The 20,287-nt window shown below is 50.8% G+C and overlaps 1 protein-coding gene across 1 annotated transcript in view; it reads left to right on the top strand.

Annotated features, from left to right (window-relative positions):
- The window catches only part of hmcn2 (hemicentin 2), a gene marked incomplete at its 5' end in the record, with an annotated part of 41,780 nt that extends 21,883 nt beyond the window's left edge, over positions 1-19,897 (top strand). Inside the window, 29 exons of the mRNA XM_084468212.1 lie at positions 340-484; positions 1,127-1,251; positions 1,948-2,104; positions 2,215-2,336; positions 2,598-2,762; positions 2,917-3,024; positions 3,114-3,248; positions 3,388-3,522; positions 4,019-4,288; positions 4,871-5,061; positions 5,154-5,367; positions 5,823-5,960; positions 6,278-6,474; positions 7,472-7,553; positions 7,869-8,039; positions 8,448-8,600; positions 9,564-9,701; positions 10,258-10,379; positions 10,742-11,027; positions 11,536-11,595; positions 11,687-11,806; positions 13,775-13,909; positions 14,224-14,343; positions 14,566-14,691; positions 14,960-15,088; positions 15,807-16,136; positions 17,590-17,709; positions 17,824-17,950; positions 18,543-19,897. Of these exons, the coding sequence (XP_084324338.1) occupies positions 340-484; positions 1,127-1,251; positions 1,948-2,104; positions 2,215-2,336; positions 2,598-2,762; positions 2,917-3,024; positions 3,114-3,248; positions 3,388-3,522; positions 4,019-4,288; positions 4,871-5,061; positions 5,154-5,367; positions 5,823-5,960; positions 6,278-6,474; positions 7,472-7,553; positions 7,869-8,039; positions 8,448-8,600; positions 9,564-9,701; positions 10,258-10,379; positions 10,742-11,027; positions 11,536-11,595; positions 11,687-11,806; positions 13,775-13,909; positions 14,224-14,343; positions 14,566-14,691; positions 14,960-15,088; positions 15,807-16,136; positions 17,590-17,709; positions 17,824-17,950; positions 18,543-18,921 (4,700 nt within the window). The remainder of the gene's footprint in view (positions 1-339; positions 485-1,126; positions 1,252-1,947; positions 2,105-2,214; positions 2,337-2,597; positions 2,763-2,916; positions 3,025-3,113; positions 3,249-3,387; positions 3,523-4,018; positions 4,289-4,870; positions 5,062-5,153; positions 5,368-5,822; positions 5,961-6,277; positions 6,475-7,471; positions 7,554-7,868; positions 8,040-8,447; positions 8,601-9,563; positions 9,702-10,257; positions 10,380-10,741; positions 11,028-11,535; positions 11,596-11,686; positions 11,807-13,774; positions 13,910-14,223; positions 14,344-14,565; positions 14,692-14,959; positions 15,089-15,806; positions 16,137-17,589; positions 17,710-17,823; positions 17,951-18,542) is intronic.
- Positions 19,898-20,287: the final 390 nt, after the last annotated feature.

The raw sequence follows: 20,287 nt of genomic DNA, 5'->3' as shown, positions 1-20,287 counted from the left end.
CAGCAAATAATTAGAATATATTAATCATTTGTTTGGATTTACCTACAGTTATAATGGGAAATTTTGACCTACAATATGATGATACTATAGTTGATATATACAACATCATGATGCTATAGTTGTTTTATATACTAAATGCTGATACCATGGTTGTGTATGTACTAAATGATGATACTATGGTTGTATATATACTTTATGACGGTACTATAGTTGTGTAGTTGTGTGTATACAACTTGATGATGCTATAGTTGTGTACAATATGACGGTATTATAGTTGTGTGTATAAAGACACACGCTGGACACTGACCTGGTTTTTCTCTGTATCCTCCATCGCTCCAGTGCCGCCAGTGATCAAGGAGAGCAGCTCCCTGGTGACGGCTCACCTGGGCCAGGACGCCGTGCTGCCCTGTGAGGCCCAGGGCGACGCCTCCCCCACCGTCACCTGGAGGAAGGACGGCTTCCCGCTGATTCATGACACCAATAAGTACGTGTTCTGTTCTTTGCTTCTATTTGTTTGTGCAGACGAGGGCCTCTCAGTGTCAGTCAACGTGTCAAATGTGGTCACATGGTCTGATTAAAGTAACGACACCACCCGTGTCGGCCCATGTTTGTTTGTGTGTGTGTGTGTGTGTTTGGATCATTCGCTTTGTGGGAACCTTGGGTTTTATTGTAACTGATGAGGGATTGTACTGGGGGGGTGACGACCAAGAGGACCGTGGTGGGACTGTGGTGTGTGTTTAAGGTTGTGTCTGCGTTGTGTGTTTAAGCTTGTGTTTGTGGTGTGTGTTCAGGGTTGTGTCTGCGTTGTGTGTTTATGGCTGTGTTTGTGGTGTGTGTTCAGGGTTGTGTCTGCGTTGTGTGTTTATGGCTGTGTCTGTGGTGTGTGTTCAGGGTTGTGTCTGCGTTGTGTGTTTATGGCTGTGTTTGTGGTGTGTGTTCAGGGTTGTGTCTGCGTTGTGTGTTTATGGCTGTGTCTGTGTTGTGTGTTCAGGGTTGTGTCTGCGTTGTGTGTCTATGGCTGTGTTTGTGGTGTGTGTGTTCAGGGTTGTGTTCATGGTGTGTATTGGGTAAGGGTTGTGTGTGTGTTGTGTGTTCACAGTTGTGTGTGTGTGTGCGTGTGCTTCAGGTACCTGCTCTCCGAGGGCTCCCTGCGCGTGCAGGGCGTCCAGCTGAGCGACGCCGGCCGCTACTACTGCACTGTGTCCAACCAGGCGGGCTCCGCCCACCGGGGGATGGACCTCCGCGTGTTCGGTGACTACCACGCTCACAAATGAAGGGTTTGGGACACATGACGCTGTGGCACTTCACCTCGTCCTGGACGTCCAACGGGCTGGGATAGAAATGATGAATTGTTTCTCACTAGAGTTAGTTAGTTGTTACCCCTGCTTTTTGCGTAACATTGAACACAACGCCTATAAGAGCTACCTGAGCTTGAGTCACCTCTGTACGCAGGGTATGTAGAGTCATGCTTCAACTGATCCACGTGTGTGTGTGTGTGTGTGTGTGTGTGTGTGTGTGTGTGTGTGTGTGTGTGTGGGGGGGGGTAAATATATCTCCTTTTGGTAAAATACAATGACTAAATGTTAACGTAAACTGCAAATGACCACTGAACAATACAGACTCCATTCCCAAATAAATCGGAGACCGCTGCCTCCTGTCTGACCCGGTCCTGTGTGTCCTCCTGTCTGACCTGGTCCTGTGTGTCCTCCTGTCTGACCCCCGGTCCTGTGTGTCCCCCTGTCTGACCTGGTCCTGTGTGTCCCCCTGTCTGACCTGGTCCTGTGTGTCCCCCTGTCTGACCTGGTCCTGTGTGTCCCCCTGTCTGACCCTGGTCCTGTGTGTCCTCCTGTCTGACCCCGGGTCCTGTGTGTCCTCCTGTCTGACCCCGGGTCCTGTGTGTCCCCCCTGTCTGACCCCCGGTCCTGTGTGTCCCCCCCTCCTGCTCAGTGGGCCCCTCCATCAGCCCGGGGCCCTTCAACGTGACGGTGACCACGGGCGTCAGAGCCGTGCTGAGCTGTGAGACCAAGGGGATCCCTGCTCCCCAGGTCACCTGGAAGAGGAACGGCACCCCGCTGGACATCAACCAGCAGCCCGGGGCCTACAGGTAACCTCCCCCCACCTCAGCGGCCCCCGCGGCGGCGGCGGCGGCGGCAGCACGCCGTCCCGCCGGCCCCCGGGCGTCCACTGAACGTGTGTCTGTGTGGTCGGCTCCAGGTTGCTGTCCTCGGGCTCCCTGGTGGTGGCCTCCCCGTCCAGTGAGGACGAGGGCTACTTTGAGTGCACCGCCGTCAACGTGGTCGGAGAGGAGCGGCGGGTCATCGAGGTGCTCCTGCAAGGTACGCTCCGACGGGCCGATTGCCGCCCCCATGATGTCACCGTGACGTGGCCGTGACCGTCGTCGCGACCTCACCATGACGTCGCCATGGCGACGTGAGCTCACGGCGACTCAAACGTGACGTCAACGTGATGTCACCATAACGTCGCCGTGACTTCGCCGTGACCTCACCGTGACGTCACCATGAGGGCAGCCATGACTCACTGTGATTTGGTCACAAAGGGTCTGAGTTCGGCTCGTGTTCGCGTTCGTGTCGTTTCAGTGCCGCCGTCCATTGAAGACGACGTCACCGCGGTCACCGCTGTAAAGATGGCCGCCGTCTCGCTGCCTTGTCACGCACTGGGCCGGCCGGCGCCCTCCGTCACCTGGACCAGGGGCGGGGCCAAGTTGAGCCCGAGAGGGGGCGCGTACAGGATCCTGCCTACTGGTAGGATCTATGATCTATGATCTATTACTAATACCACATCACAATTACATTTTGACAAATCAAGTTATTCTCTCTCATATGCGATGATAGACGTGACCTTCATCGTCATAGTCCTCTGTTTCATGTCTTTGCAATGTCCCTTCTGTTCTTCCAGGTGTGCTGGAGATCTTGGCTGCGGCGCCGAGCCACGCGGGCCGGTACACCTGCTCCGCCCGCAACCCGGTCGGGGTGGCGCACAAGCACGTCACCCTCACCGTGCAAGGTAAGGGGGCCTCCGCCTCTCCGGGCGTCTGTGTAGGACCAATGATGTCGGGCGGCTTCATAATGTGAATGTGTATCGGCCGTGATCAGAGCCTCCTGAGATCCGACCGATGGCAGAGGAGGTGCAGGTGGTTCTGCACCACGGAACAGTTCTCTCCTGCGAGGTCCAAGGGTTCCCCAGGCCTTCCGTCGTCTGGCAGAGAGAGGGAATACCTATCTCGGCAGGTATGAACCGCGACCAAGTCTACGCACGACCTTGACCAGGCTCTGACCCCACACGCTGCACCCCACACATGGGATGGAAGCATACGCCCTCCACCAGGGACCCAAAGGACCTGAATCCAGCGCTCTCTTTCTACCACAGGACACCGACTGGCTGTGCTGTCCAACGGAGCGCTCAAGTTTTCCAGAGTCACTCTGGGCGACGCAGGGACGTACCAGTGTCTGGCACAGAATGAGGCTGGCACAGCCGTGGGCCGGACAAAACTAGTGCTTCAAGGTAAATACACACTTGGTATTAATTGACGTTAAGAAGTGCCGGGAAAGAAGCGTCTAGACCTACTTTAGACAAAAAAAAAAAACACCTTTTGATGAATTACGGTGATGAGGATCAGCGGTTCTCAAACTTTTAAACAAATAAAGAAAGATATATATTCAGCTGCAGAGTACCCCCTTCACCTGCCCAAAACATTTTGTTGGGCGAAAAAAGTTGCTTTCTGAAACCGACGACATTTCGTCAACAAAGAGAAAGGAGAATGCGTGAGAATTCACTGATGATCCTTTCTCATTGTTCTCAGATTTACACCTCAACCCCCAACCATTTAAACTCGCTTAGGGTGAAAACAAATAATGTTGTTTTTTTTCCTGAGTACCCCCCCCCCCCCCTGCAGTGCTCCAAAGTACCCCTAGGGGCGCGCGTACCCCCCCGGGTTTGAGAACCAACTCATGTAGCTGATTGACTCTCTCTGAACACTGAGCCCACGTGTCTCCTCCAGTCCCCCCGGTGCTCAGCGTCCCTCGGGTGGAGTACGTGGCGGTGCTGGGCCAGGCGGTCGGCCTGGAGTGCGTGGCCGACGGTCAGCCCCAGCCCGAGGTCACGTGGTACCGAGACCGGAGGCCCCTCCCGGACGGCGCTCACGCGCGCGTCTTCGCCAACGGCACGCTGAGCATCGGCGCCGCGCAGCGCGGCGACGCGGGCGTGTACACCTGCACGGCGCGGAACCTCGCCGGCCGAGCTAGCCACGACATGAGGCTGGGGATCCAGGGTGGGTCCGGCTCACTCCTCCTGTTTCTTTGGTTCTTTCTCTCTTTCTTTCTTTTTTGGTTTGGTCTTCCTTGCTTTCTTTCGTTTTTTTTCCTTTCATTTGTTTGTTTGTTTGTTTGTTCTTTCTTTCTTTCTTTCGACATTTCTTTCTTTCTTTCGTTTGTTTGTTTGTTCGTTCATTCGTTTGTTTGTTTGTTCGTCCTCTCCTATCTCTTTCTTTCTTTCTTTCTTTCTTGTGTTATTTTATTCTATCTTTATTTATTTTAGTATTTTATTCTTTCTTTCATTCTTCCTCCATCAGCCCGTCTGTTCTTTTTTCTTTCTTTCTTTCCTTCTTTCTTTCTTTCCTTCTTTCTTTCCTTCTTTCTTTCTTTCTTTGCTTCTTTATTTATTTTACGTTTATTTGACCGGGACAATGCACAATATATAATTGGGCCAGATTTTAGCCACAAGGCTAATCTACATCTGTTGTCCCTGGACAACATCTGTTGTCCAGGCCTTCCTTCCTTGCCTTCCCTCCTTTATTTCTTTCTTTCCCTGACAACGTCAATCACTAACTAACCAACTGTCCCTCTGCCTTCAGTCCCTCCCGTGATCCTTGCCGGCCAATCGGAGCTGTCGGTGGTGCAGGGATTCCAGGCCTTGCTGCCCTGCTCCGCCCAGGGGTCCCCAGAGCCCAGGGTCTCCTGGGAGAAAGACGGGGCCGTCGTGCCCAACCTTCCAGGCAAATTCACCGTCCTGAGATCGGGGGAGCTGATCATCGAGAGGGCGGAGGTCAGACATTTGTTAGAACACACTGCAGACGGTGATTGGGTCTTTAACTTGTCTACTTTAAAGCATCGAAAACACATTTTTTTCTCGTACAGCCAGGAGACGGAGGTGTGTTCACCTGTGTGGCGGCCAACTCCGCGGGTTCCGTCAGACAAGACGTCCGCCTGTCCGTCAACATGAGGCCCGTCTTCAAGGAGATGCCGGGCGACGTGACTCTCAACGTGGGTCAGAGTCTGGCCCTGTCCTGCCACGCTCAGGGAACCCCCACGCCCGTCATCCACTGGACAGCCAACAACAGTCCCTACCCAGGTGCAACACACACCCCACCGCAGCACACACACACACACACACACATGCTACTCCTAATGCTAACCCCAGCCCTAACGGCAATACTGTGGCCCTATCCAACATTCATCAAGAAACTACAAAACAAAACGACACATCCTTACACTATTATCTTAGATAACAAGGTTTGTTTCAAATGTGCCCCTTTGAATTTTCATTTTCCAGACCGCAAAACATAATGTGCACAGGAGACTAGATTAGACTTGATTGGAATATCAATCAATCATTCAATACAACTGTAATCATAATGCACCTTTCATGCCGCAGATGCACTAAACGCTGTACATGAATAAAAGAAAAAAACACGATTATAAAAACCAGAGCTTCTTGGGGGTTGCCACAGCGCCACATGTGTGTAAAACCTGTAACCCTGCGGTACTAAACAGTATGTCCTAACGTGGGGTACTTGATGGGTGCAGGGGCTGCAACGGTGGATGAGTCGGGCCGGAGCTCCTTACTTGTGGAGAAGGTGAGCTCCGCCCACGCCGGGACCTACGTGTGCGTGGCGGAGAACAGCGTGGGCTCCATCCGGGCCCTCTCATTCGTCCGCATCAGAGGTGACCAGGGGCCAATCAGAGCGTTTCCTTATCAAAGGGTTTCTTTTTTTTTTTTTTTTACATGATCTGTAAGATGACGTTATATTAGATGAAGGCAAACTCATTTACCCCGAACCCGCCCCAAAAGCCATTCATCAATCACCGTTTACAATACACTTTATACAAAAGCCTTTTAACGTAAATAGTAATAAAGTAAAGTAGGTTACATCGTTTACACACCGCTTCATGTCTCTCTCAGCTGTGTGTTCTGTATATAACATTCCCCCACGATGATGGCGTCCCCCCCTCTCCCCCCCCACCCCCCCTCTCCCACCCAGAGCCCCCGGTGCTGAAGGGGGAGGCCCGCATGTCCCAGACCGCGGTGCAGGGCGACGCGGCCATGCTGGACTGCCCCGTGCACGGGGACCCTCCCCCGGCCGTGCGCTGGCTGCAGGACGGCCGGCCGCTGCTCCTCCTCCGCTCCCTCAGGCTGACCGCCTTCCACAACGGCTCCCTGGCCCTGCACGGCGTCACGGTGGGGCCCTGCTCCGCTGCAGGGGGGGGGGGGGGGGCCTCCAGGCTGAACCGTTTGGCGTTACTTTTGGGGGGGGGGGGGCCTGATGGACGGCTGCTTTATTCCTCTTCTTCGCTCTTCAGGGTTATTAAAGAAAACAGAGCGACAGCGAATCCGTTGGGAGCTTCGTTCCCGTTTCCAGCCAAAGTGTGTGTGTGTGTGTGCGTGTGTGTGGGTGTGTGTGTGTGTGTGTGTGTGTGTGTGTGTGGGTGTTTTTGTGTGAGTGTGTGTGTGTTTATGTGTTAGTGTGTGAGTTTGTGTGTCTTTGCATGTGTGTGTGAATGTGTTTCTGTGTATGTGTGTGTGTGTGTGTGTGATTGTGCGTGTGTGTGTGTGTGTGTGTGTGTGTGTGTGTGTGTGTGTGTGTGACTGGCACGGGCAAGCTGCCCTCCCCTCCACTCCCAGCTCCATCAGATGGGAGCCGTTCCAGCCCAGGGAGGAGCAGTGAGGTCTAACTGCATTAGCAGCGGGGTGGGGGGGGGGGGGGGGGGGGGGGGGGGGGGGGGGGGGGTGAGGGGGATGTTCCAGCCTTCTGCCTCCCCTCCCTTTTTAAGTCAATGATCTTGTTAAGTCTCTCAGGCGCTGCAGTAATCTGCGGATCCCGCAGATGACACTAACACAGATGGATGACTTTTCTCCACTCAAACTCAATGACAATCGAACTGTAAAATTCACTTTTTCAATGATGCTACAGTTGCTGAGGCACAAACAGAGAATTGCGGTTCGGCTTTATCAGATGTCGGCTATTTAGCATAAAGGTGCCCTAAAGGTGTCTGTAGGTGTAACAGAAATATGACTCCTTTCTTCATTCAGGGCCTTTTGGAGTCATTAACACTGTGTTTGTGTGTGTCTGTGTGTGTGTGTGTGTGTGTGGATGCACGTGTGTCATTGTGTGTGTGTGTGTGTGCGCATGCTCGTGCATGTGTGTATGCGTATGCGTGTGCGTGTTGTTCCGCAGGCTGGCGATGCAGGGGAGTACCAGTGTGTGGCAGAGAGTGAAGCTGGGGTTGCTGAGAGAACCATAAGTCTTAAAGTTCAGGGTGAGTTCTCTTCTGAGACCAACTGGCTTAGATTTATATGCTTTTTTTCCCCTCCTTGACTGAGACACACGTGCACATGTGTGTGTGTGTGTGTGTGTCAGTCGAGGGCTGGCATATGATGTCATTTGGACTGTGTGTTAGTTTCCATGTGGATCTTGAAGCAATCTTCATGTTTTCTCTTTTTTTCCCCTCTACTATTGTATCTACCTCATCTGAAACATTTCAAACTACCCCAGCCTTGCATTGTTTCAGTATTACATATGGCGGTTTGTAATTATGAAACACTCGGTCATCCCTCCGTCTGTCATGACACAGTCAACGGGGGCTTCTCCGGCTGGGAGGAGTGGGGGCCGTGCAGCAGCAGCTGTGGACAGGGCTTCCAGGAGCGAATCAGGTCATGCAACAACCCGGAGCCAGCCAATGGGGGCAGGTCATGTGATGGCCCCAGCGTGGATTCCAGGAAATGTCAGGCTGGTCTCTGCCCAGGTGGGACCTTGGTTCATATGGTTCACTTGTTGTGGCATTTTATTTATTTTAGTTCTGGTTGGTTGAGGAAAATGATCATAATGTGACACACAACATAAAGGAATTAATGAATCAACACACACACGTCATCATCAGTGATGAGTGTGTAGGTAGGCGAGCCAAGGCAACTTTATTTATGTAGCCCTTTTCATACACGAGGCAGACTCACATGCAATAAAATGAAACAAAAGCGAAGTAAAAAAAAAAATGCATACAATAAAATGAAGTCATCCAATAAAATAGCAAAGTAAAAAAAAATGCATCGTCAAAAATGCGATGTATTTAAGATTTAGCAGAAAGATAAAACAGGTAGGCTAGCCCCCCATGACCCCCCTGACCCTGACCCCGACCCCCCCTGCCTGGACACAGGCGAGTCCCCCCGTAAGGCCCGAGGCAGCCTGATCGGCATGGTGAACGAGCGGGAGTTCGGGGTGGCCTTCCTGGAGGCCAACATCACGGACCACCAGGAACTGGGCACCAGCACGCTGCACGCCCACCTGGACAACATCCCCCCCAGCGTGGGTGAGTACAGAGCCAGGACCGTCCTGGGTGGCGGGGTAGGACAGCCGCGGTTTAAGATGGAACTGCTCCCAGACCAAAGCTTCTGGCTCCATGATCTACCTTTAGATATTCAGATTCAGAAATGATGCTTTTGTAAAATAATACTTCTAGGTTTGTCATTAACTTGCAGGATTGTTTTCTGACTTCTATCTCCACCTCAGACGACCTGTTTCTCTATTCAGTGTAAAGTCATACTGGATAACAGCGTAAATAGCTCATTTACAAAGATAAAGCCAGCCATGTCAAAACGATTATTAAGCTTTCTTACAAGAGACAACTGAATGTTAGAAATGTAATTCCCCCTCATTTATTTTTCTTTGAGCAGAACATTAAGTGGCTGTCGGGGCTTATTTCCCGATAATGACCGGCGATGTTCTATACATTATCCCGCTTATTACACGCCTACTTGCCAAAATGAAAAAAAAAAAAATCTAAATGTAAAAAGAAAAAATGTAAAAGTCTTTTTACAATTTATTTGTTACCAGCATTCATAGTGTTGATCAGCAGAGAAATCTGTCAAAGACTACTTGCGGAGTGATACAAAAGACGTGAAAAAAATCCACTCTCCTTGACAGCGGTCATTATATGCTCAGTAACGGTCATTATTGAAAAATAATTCACCGCCGGAAGTCGGGAAGGCCCATGCAAGTGAACGGAGCGTTCCACAGCGTTGAGAAGAGCCGTGTAATATTAATCATATAATGCATGCCATTTGGGAGCTGCATCTCTCAAAAACACCTCACAGAACCACGAGTGCGTAGCATGTGTGGAGACGCCTGTTATACGACCGCTCGACCGGCGTGACGTCACGCGTGGGAGATGAAAGCACGGAGGAGGAGAGGTGAAGCCAGGATCCCTCCGGGACACCTCCCGCCCTCGTAAACGTGCCGGGGCCGTGACCCCTCTGTGACGGTGTGTTTCCAGGGCCGCTGCTGCGTGTGCTGGTGTCCGTCTTCACCCCCATCTACTGGAGCACCGTGCTGCAGAGCGGAGCCGCCAGGAACGGCTTCTCCCTGACCCAGGGCCTCTTCAGACAGGAGTCCCAGCTGGAGTTTGAGTCCGGTGAGCGTCAGGGCAGCAGCAGCAGCAGCAGCAGCAGCAGCAGCAGCAGCACAGAGGGCCTGTGAGACTCTGCTGTCTCCGTGGTCCCGGTGGTCCGTTAATGGTATCCACCCGGGACCGGTCTTTGAACTTTTAACAGGGTGTTGTCAGACGAGTGTCCCGACGTGGGATTCAAGAGCCACATCACAAAGTTAATAATAACCGTAGCCCTTACATTATGAAAAATGCATGTCGATATGCAACTAGATCCTCTCTCTACACAAGTTTACTTTGGCTAAATAGATGAGTAAAATAGATATATATATATATATATTAAAAAGATTTGAAGCAGATAAGAAGATGCATTATTAAAAAGTAGGACCCGACAAGATAACAATTCTAACATTGAAATCTCAATAACCAGGTCAGGAATAACCTGTTGTTTCTGCAGTCCCTAAAACGTCCAACAGAGGGCGTGTGTATTCACTGTTAACAAAATGGAAGCAGCGCTTTGTATCAGGTATGCATATGACACCAAGAAACGCTACCTCAACGGAGTCTGTCTGTTGACCCCTAGGGGAGGTCCTGCGTCTCACCCACGTGGCCCGCGGCCTGGACTCTGAGGGCGTCCTGCTCATCGACATCGTGGTCAACGGCTTCTGCCCTCCGTCGTTAGCCACCTCCCACCTGGCCCTGCAGGTCTGTCCTCCTCATCAAGCTGCGTTTTACATTCTACCCGTACAACACCTAGGTCCCCTCAGTTAACTTTATTTAAATGTTAATATCTAACATTTTGTGTGATACAGATCATTTTTATTCTATCGTCACTAACTTTATTATTATAATTAGACTGTTGTGTTTCTGATGTGAGCTGCTGTGACGCATTCATTGCCCCTGGCCGATTAATAAAAACCTTGTATATCTGTGTTTTCGAAATACCAAAACACATTTTTGTATTCCCCCCCCCCCCCGCCCCTTCTCTCTACTTCCTGCCCCCCCACCCCCTCCCTCCTCTCTACTTCCTGCCCCCCCCCCCCCCCACCCCCCTCCCTGACGACCAGGACTTCGACGAGTCGTACGTGCAGACGGGCCGGGGCCAGCTGTACTCCTGGTCCTCCCAGCAGCAGCGGCAGCCCCCCCACCAGAGGGCCACGGGGGCCACGGGGGCCACGGGGGCCACGGGGGCCCCGCTGGTGCTGCGCTGCAACCACACCATCCTCCACGAGGGCCCGGCTCTGCGCCAGGGGCCCCTGCTGCAGCTGCTCCGGGTGTCTGGCATCAACAGCGTCTACAGCGTCTTCTCCCTGAGTCTGGACGTCAGCGTAACCGCCGGCCTGATGCTACCAGGTGCTCCTCCCCCCCTCCCCCCCCCCTCTCCCAACCCCCCCTCCCCCCTCCCTCAGGGCAGGTCCCTGAGTCTGGACGTCAGCGTAACCGCCGGCCTGATGCTACCAGGTGCTCCTCTCCCCCCCCCCCTCCCTCAGGGCGAGAGAGCTTGTCCAGTGTTTATCAAAAACAATTGACGCAATGACAACTTTTTCAATGGAAAGTAGACAAATGGAATAACAAGAGGGTTCACTTTGTTATTCAATCTGATTGGCGCGAGGCACCCGTGGAAATCGGTTTCCGCCCCCGCCCAGGCAGACTACTCCAGATCATTCGTGGCGAAGCGCAATGATCCGAATTTCAGGACGTTTTTTTACGAGGAAACCTCTATCCCAGATGTCCTCGTAAAAACGCACGGCCGCCGTGTATTGTGCTGCTGCGGCTGACCTGCAGAGTTCGGGGTTCAACCCGTACCCCTAACCTTCACCCTCACCGCCTGTCGATCCCTAATCACACATCTCCTTCACAGACGGGGACGGAGAAGCGTGTCCAAAGGGCTTCCTGGTGGACACGGCCTCCTTCTGTGCCGGTACGTTCTTCTTCTTCTTCTTCTTCTTCTTCTTGATTGGACCGACCTCCTGTCAGCCATTTATAGCGTGTTCTCTCCCCCCCCCCGCCAGACGAAGACGAGTGTGCTCTGGACTCCCCCTGCTCCCACGCCTGCAACAACGTCATGGGGGGCTTCACCTGCAGCTGTCCCTCGGGATTCACCATCTCCACGGAAACCAACAGCTGCCAAGGTCAGGTGTAGAGGCCGACCCGCCCACTCGTGATTCGTTTGTTAAGCCGTTATTCAATTCACGTGTTTATTCATTCAGTCACTTGTTTATGAATTTACTCATTCATTCTGTCACTTGTTTATTCATTTACTTTTCATTCATTCATTCACTTGTTCGTTCATTCAGTCACTCGTTCATCGTTGTTTTTCTTTTAATTTATTCAAGTTACACTTTTTCTCAATTGCTTTGGCTCATTGTCCAAACAGCTAATTTGGTACAGCACATGACCAAATATGGTACAGCACATGACCAATTATGGTACAGCACATAACCAAATATGGTACAGAGCATGACCAAATATGGTACAGCGCATGACCAAATATGGTACAGCACATAACCAAATACAGCACATGCCAAATATGGTACAGCACATGTCCAAATATGGTACAGCACATGACAACAGCTCACCATATTTGGGTCATAAATCACGCATTGAACTAGGTTATTTTCTCTGATCAAAAGTCATAGTAAGTTACTTTGGCATTGTGTAAACAATGTTGTTCAAAATGTGTAGATTGTAGTGTTGTAGTGTTCCTCATGCCCACTGTTCAGGCTCCTATTCTTTCGTCAACGCTCTATGTTGACGGTACTATTATGCTACTATCATTTCTGTCAAGATAACTGAATCATTTTGTGTTTCAAACTAAAAACTATTCAGAGACCAGTTTTCAACACTACACGGTTTTACATGAAACCTTGCACTCACATTTCCATGGAAATTTTTGCTGTATTTTCATTTTAAAAACTATCAAGTAACAGTCAACAGAAAACTTACACAGCACAATATAATTCAGAAAGACATCAATGAAACAAAAATGAAAATGATGTATAGCCTTACACTGTGAAACTGGACTGCTTCGCTAAAGTCTTAACCTCACTGGATGGTGTTCAGTGGTTTTGGATGTGTACACAGTGAAATAATTCATACATGTGCTCTCCAAAATACATTTTGGAGAGCACAAAATTCTACTTTATGATTTTTTTTATTTAAGACAGTTGTACTAATTTAAATAGACAGGCTGAAACATTTGCAATTTCTTCAAATAATGACAATTTCTAATCTGTCCCCAGCTCATGATGTTTTGAAAATAGCATGTCATTTTGAGAATCGGCCCAAAGCAATTGAGAAAAACTGTAAAACCATTTAAAAAATCATTCTGTCATTGTTGACTTTATTTATCCGTCTTCAAATCTCTGACGGAGCCGTAGAAAAGCGGTGGCATTTAGGAGAATAATGACTGCCGTTCCCGACATGGGCCTTGGTTGGTCCCAGGGAGCTCATTAGAGCTGGCAGGGCGCGGCTCTTTCCAGGCCGGCTGCCCTGCATTCAGACGCTGGTCCAGCCTGGTGGTACTGCACTGCTGGGGTCGTTAAACAGGGATCATGATATTCTACATATTGATTCTACATATCATCGATCCATTTATTAGTATACAGCAGAAAATACATTGATGAATACAGAAAAAACATTGGTGTAGTGGGGGTGGTGGTGGTGGGGCGGGGGGGAAACCGTAGTAGCAGCAGTAGTGGTCGTGTGTTGGCTTATTTTGCAGTTTGTCTTGGACAAATAAGATGACCACAAAGCCAGACGTTTACTGTAATTCAATAAAGGGTTTCATTACGCCACGACCGACCGGCCGACCGACCAACCGACTGACTGACCGACCGACCAACCGACTGACTGACCGACCGACCAACTGACTGACTGACCGACCGACCAACTGACTGACCAGCAAACCAAATGACCAACCAACCCACCGACCGACCGACCTATCGACCGACCGACCGACCGATCGACCGACCTATCGACCGACCTATCGACCGACCGACCGACCGACCGACCGACCGACCGACCGACCGACCCACGGGGCCACCCCACAGGGAGCCGTGGAGGAATACTTGAACGCCCCTGCCTGTGTTGTCCTGCAGACATCGACGAGTGCTCCCAGGGCTCCCACATGTGCCACTTCAACCAGCAGTGTGTGAACACGGTGGGCACGTACCGCTGCCAGGCGCGCTGCGGGGCGGGCTTCAAACCCAGCGCCGCCGGGAGCTCCTGCGAAGGCAAGTGCTGCTCGCGTCCGCATGCGTTCATTGATTCATCAGCGCTAGAGACGGAGGGCGGAGCGGCTTGGGGGAAGGTACTGGATTTGATCCCCAGTGTCCGCGGCCTTAGCTATAGGCATCACTGAGCATGATGCCCTCGCCCCTACCCCCTACCTAAAGATGCTTTGGACAGAAATGTCTCCCAACTGACTTACTAGTGAATAATATGTAGTTAATAGAGGTGAATAAAGGTCATATTTTCCTCACATATCAGGAAATAACCAACAGGAAATGCTTTATCTTGACGCGTGTCCGTGCTGGTGTTCCTCCAGATGTGGACGAGTGCCTGGAGTCGTCGGTGTCTCCGTGCCAGCACCAGTGTCTCAACACGCTGGGGTCGTACCGCTGCATCTGTCACCCCGGTTACCAGCTCTCTGGTCCCCGCTGCCTGGGTCAGCCCCTCCCCGCACTCGCAGAGCACACACACTACACAACACACGGGCTTGTGTTGATGAGGGACTGTTGTTAGCTGTCTTTAGGGTGCAGATGTGATGTTAACAAACAAAAGAGAACTACAAGATTCCTTCCCATAAACGATGTGTACTGTGTCCAGTTGTGTGGCTGGACATTGTGGCTCCTGAGTCACATGCAGTAACCGTATGCTTGTGCCGCAGACGTCAATGAGTGCATGAGGAGCGTGTGTCCGGCTCACCAGCAGTGCCGCAACACGGAAGGAGGATACCAGTGTTTTGACAGCTGCCCAGCTGGCATGACCCAGACAGACAATGGAGCCTGTGTTGGTGGGTGACTCTCTCTCTCTCGCTCTCTTTCGCTCTCTTTCGCTCTCTTTCGCTCTCTCTCTGTATATCTGTCAGTCTGCCTGTCTGTCTGTCTCTCTGTGACTCTCTCTCGCTCTCACCCTCTCTCACTCTCGCTCTCTTTCAATTTAGTATTTATTTTCACAGGTCAGATACTGTATGTGTGTGTGTGTGTGTGTGTGTGTGTAAAAAAGAAGAAGTTATAATGTTGATGAATGTTGTTTTGAATGAATCATTGTAAACGTTTCAGATGTGGACGAGTGCCAGGACGGGAGTCACATGTGCCGCTACAGCCAGATCTGCCAGAACACGGTGGGGGGCTACGGCTGCGTGTGCCCCCGTGGGTATCGCTCGCAGGGAGTAGGCCTCCCCTGTCTAGGTGGGTGTATTTAAGTACCTCCGCGAGTTATTGCAACCAATCACAAGCCATGTCAGAATCGGTCTTTTTGTGACATCACACAAAAAGGAGAGAGGAGGAGTGTCCAAACCAGATGCTCACTGATCAGAACGGATGGCCTATCGGGTACCACATGTGTTGGTACAACTGATTGGTGATTGGACAAACTGATTGGTGATTGGACACACTGACTGTGATTGGACAAATGGTCGGCCCCAGAATGAATCCGTCCTCGCCGTCTCTGGATGGCCACTCCCACATATGATGTCACGACTTCCCCTTCTGGTCGCGTTCACTGGGCCCCTGGTGGTGTCTGTTAGGGATGGGTCAGAATATTCGATTATTCGATTATTTGCTCCCGAGGGTCAAAGACGATTTTTAACATTTGGACCGTTAACATTTTTTATTATTATTAATCATGTACAGGAAAACAATATACACAATACACAAGCATAAATATTAATATATACGCATACAAGACAAACACTGATCACTGTTAAAGTTTGTTTTTTTGCGTTTAAGATATTAAGTGATTTCTTGCCGATGATCCATGGCTGCCTTTGTGAATGTCGGCACACATCGAATAATGGATTATTCGTTCATACCACCCACTGATTATTCGACCATGAACAATGAGAGTTATTCACATCCCCCAGTGTCTGAGCCTCTGTTTCCTTATCCCCACCGGTCCGGTCCTCAGACATCGACGAGTGCCTGCAGAGCCCCGGCCCGTGCGCCCACCACTGCCGCAACGTGCCCGGGAGCTTCCGCTGCACGTGCCCGCCCGGCACGGCGCTGCTGGGCGACGGGCGCTCCTGCGCCGGCCTGGAGCGAGGCGGCCACACCTTCTTCTCCAACGGGTCCCGGGTCCGGGCTCGGCTCCGCCCCCAGCTGGTGTCCACCCTGGGCCGGCCCGTCCTCACCCGCGCCCACGGCGCGTCCCCCGTCCTCGGCCGCGCGCACGGTGTGTCGCGCATCACCAGGCAGAGCTGCCCCGCCGGCTACGCCAACCAGGACGGCTCGTGCGTGGGTGAGTGGGTCCGGCCGACGGGGCCGAGCGAGAGCCTCCGTCACGTATAGGGGGCGAAGGCACAGCTCAGCGGGAACACGCAGTCCTTATCACACGTTAAAAGGCGTTAAAAGGTGACGATATTATACCACCAGGTGTGGAGTGTGATTAGCCGTCACAAGCCGTTTTGAAAAATCGGCCTCTTCTGACACAATCGCAAGTGGGCGCGTCGACCGAGATGTATGCCGGATCAGATCAGGTCTACCGGCCTACCCAGTGGACTGTAGCAAACGTTGCTCATCTAGCCGTCATACATCGAGGTGGACACGGCTCAGCTATGATGTCAGAAGAGGCGACTTTCAAAACGGCTTGTGACTGCAAATCACACTCACACCTGGTGGTATAATAATGTCAACTTTAAAACACCAGTGATCTACGAGCAATTATAAAACGGGTGGCTTAAATCAAGCGATCTGATTGGTTCCCAACTGTTGTATATTGAGCGTATACACACAGCTATGACGCCCGTTTAGTTTCAGTATCACTACGCGCCTAACTCTAACTGTTGTTTATTTATATATAAAAGCGATAGCATAGTTCACTGAAGCCTAAAAACATGTTGATTGCTGGAGAGGGTGGAAATGTTGTAAAGCAATAGGCACACAGTCGGCAATTTAGCCTACTATCGAGTTCGAGTGAACGCGATAGAAGGCTAAATTGCCGGCGAACCAAGCTACCGTCTCTAGCCTAGCCTTCTCTCTGAAGGACGCTACAGTGTGTTGCATAGCAACCGCCGTACACTTTGCCGGCAGCCAGGAGGGACTACTTTTTTGTGTTCGTTGCTTTTCCGACTTTCTAGCTTTTTCAAAATTGAGGGTGTCTTTGACTTTCATTTCGCCATATTTACGTAACCGTTTTATAAAAGCAATAGATCACTTCAGTCAGTGATATACGTTCATTATACCACAGTTAAGGGGGTCACCGTCCCTCCGCTGCGCATCGGGACGGACAACGCCCCTTAACTGTGGTATAATGAGCGTATACCACAGCCTGTCGTGATCTATTGCTTAAGTATACCAGGGTCTAGCCATGGTTCCAGTACCTGAGCTGTTTACCCCGGGAAGGTTGTGCCACTATGGTCATTGGAAGACAGCCATATACTGGCATTAAGCTCTTCAATAGTGAACCCTGTACTTTGCCCTCACTGTCCTCCGTCGCGCAGTGGGGAAGGCGATGGAGGTTTCTCAGAGTCAAGTGTTTGTTTTCAGTCAAGGGTTTGTAGCCATTGGCCACCGATGAATTTATCCAAGTGGAGCTACCAGCATGATTGCAAAAATACAGAACAGATGTTCCCGGTTTACGCTGGGGACGCAACCTTCGAGATCCATATCCGTTTCTGCGGCAGGTAAGTGAAGCCAGCAGCTCATATCCAAATGTTTTGCTCACCTGTTTGTGTTGCGGGCCCTCTTTGCAGATGTGGACGAATGTGTTTTGAGGAAACCATGCCAACACGATTGCCGAAACACTATTGGCAGTTTCCAGTGTCTCTGTCCCCATGGTTACCAGCTCTTAGCCAACGGCAGGAACTGTAAAGGTAACAACTCACTGTGCGCTGTCAAAATAAACGAGTGTATCATAATACGTGCTCACTTCGATAATGACATCAGACTGTGTATGTCAGAACACTAAACCTGAGCTGTGTTCGCAGACATCAACGAGTGTGCCATGGACAGAATCCAGTGTGGCCTCAACCAGATGTGCTTCAACACACGGGGGGGCTACCAGTGCCTGGACACCCCCTGTCCGGCCACCTATCAGAGAGGCGGAAGCCCCGGGTAGGACAGCGTCTTACTCTGCATTCTGTTCATTCCGTTTTTTTGGTGGTGGTGGTGGTGGTGGTATGTTGGTGGTGGTGGGGGTGATGGTGGTGGTGGTGGTGGTGGTACTGGTGGTGGTGGTGGTGGTGGTGGTGGTGGTATGTTGGTGGTGGTGGTGGTATGTTGGTGGTGGTGGTGATGGTGGTGGTGGTGGTACTGGTGGTGGTGGTGGTGGTGGTGATGGTGGTGGTGGTGGGGGTGGGGGTGGTGCTGGTACTGGTGCTGGTTCTGGTGCTGGTGCTGGTGCTGTTCGTGGCGGTACTGGTAGTACTGGTGGTGGTGTCGGTGCTGGTGGTGGTGCTGGTGGTGGTGCTGGTGGTGGTGCTGGTGCCGGTCGTGGCGGTACTGGTAGTACTGGTGGTGGTGTCGGTGCTGGTGCTGGTGGCGGTGCTGGTGATACTGGTGATGGCTGGTGCAGATGGTGCTGGTTGTACTGGTGACGGTGGTGTTGGTGGTAGCAGTGGTGCTGCTGGTGGTGACGCTGCCTGTACTGCTGGTGCTGCTGGTGGCGTTCTGGTGACGCTCTGCTCCACCCCCCCCCCTCTAACAGGACGTGCTACAGGCCGTGCTCGCTGGACTGCGCCCCGGGCGGTGGCCCCCTGCTGCTGCAGTACAAGCTGCTGACGCTGCCGCTGGGCATCCCGGCCAATCACAACGTGGTGCGGCTCTCCGCCTTCTCCGAGTCCGGCGTGCTGCAGGAGCGCACCTCCTTCTCGGTGCTGGAGCAGGAGGGGGAGGCGGGGCTGAGCGGACAGGTGTTTGGCATCAGGGACGAGGAGGGGCGGGGCATCATCTTCACCATGCGGGCGGTGGACAGCCCCGGGCTGGTGCGGCTCAAGGTGCAGGCCACCACTCTGTCCAAGCAGGGCCGGGTCACCTACCAGAGCATGTTCATCATCTACATCTCCGTGTCCAGGTACCCTTACTGAGCGCTATAGGGCTCTGCCTGAACTGACTCTGCCCCCTGTTGGCCACCGGGGGGGGTTACAGCGGCCTGAGAGCGCTGCTGAGACAGGCGACAGACTGCAGAAGGGCCGCACCCTGACGTCACACAGAACGCCTCGGTGCTCACTGGTTCGTTTTTTAGAAATAAATGTTGCAAATATTCTGATGGAGGATTTTGTCAATGCAAGATTTGGTTCAATTTATTTATTCAAAAAGGGTTTGAAAATCTCAGCTGAGATTTATGAGCTCCAGATGGATACATTTTCCTAAATGCAATATAAAAATTAATCCATTTTTTTTTTACATTGGTTACTAATTGCCAAATAAACATTTGGTAAAATGTGTTGCAGTATGTTAAATATATTTTTAAGTTCATAATTAACCACAACCCTGTGGTTCCAAAAAGGATAAAAAAAACTTCATTATAAATTTGAACAGGCACACATTTTTACAATATGTGTGCAGAATACGTGTTTACCTCGAGTATGTTAATTTATTTAATTAATATAGGATTCTCTTTTGTCAAATCGATTCCCGTCAAATTGAAATTGTACTGTCAAAGCTTTGACACCACTGTAATACCATCGCAACTGATGCCTGGAGCTATGGATATTAACAAAACATAGCATGTGTGAAAATGTTATTTTTTCATATCGTATTTTTTATTCATAGTTTTTATATAATTGTAACTTGTAAAAAAAAAAAAAGGGGGGGGGCTTTTTTGTGTCTTTCTATTGAAGCGATTTTGGCTCTGGTCAATGAATGATCATGTCTCCATGGTGCTTTAGGAAGAAAAGAGGATAATGTCTGAGTGTACGCACCGCGGTAGAGAGTCAGAGTTGATTTGCACTTATTTGACTCGTCTGATATGAGTGCAGATGTACGCCCCCGAGGGACAGAACACATTTCAACAGTATCTCGAGTGATGGGGAGAGAGAACGCCTTTCTTTTGGTCGATATGATAACACACTTCAGTTCTCTGGAAATGGATGTAATGTTGGTATCTTACAAGAAATAAAAAAAAACGATAAACACACATGCTCTGCTGCTTATTATGTTCCATGTCACCCTGGGGTGACCTGGTGATGTTACCTCATGGGTAATATTCTTATCTACAGTGATGTGCTTTCTGTATAATGGGACATTAAAACAAAATAAATGTGTTAATACCAGCGCACTCATACACACACCAGGAAGATAGGCCACCCACGCACTCTGATGTCTTCTGCTGATAAGATTCTCTCCTTACTGTATGTAACTGTATATCTCCTTACTGTACTGTACAGATAAGGCTTATTAAAAGATATGCAGGTATTTATGATGGATACCTTATTATTGTTATACATTGTT

The sequence above is a fragment of the Micromesistius poutassou genome, assembly GCF_964030765.1.
Source record: "Micromesistius poutassou genome assembly, chromosome: 5".
In the NCBI taxonomy this organism is placed as follows: domain Eukaryota; kingdom Metazoa; phylum Chordata; class Actinopteri; order Gadiformes; family Gadidae; genus Micromesistius; species Micromesistius poutassou.
The sequence above is the reverse complement of the archived record's forward strand: the minus strand, read 5'-3'. Positions and strand labels throughout refer to the sequence as shown.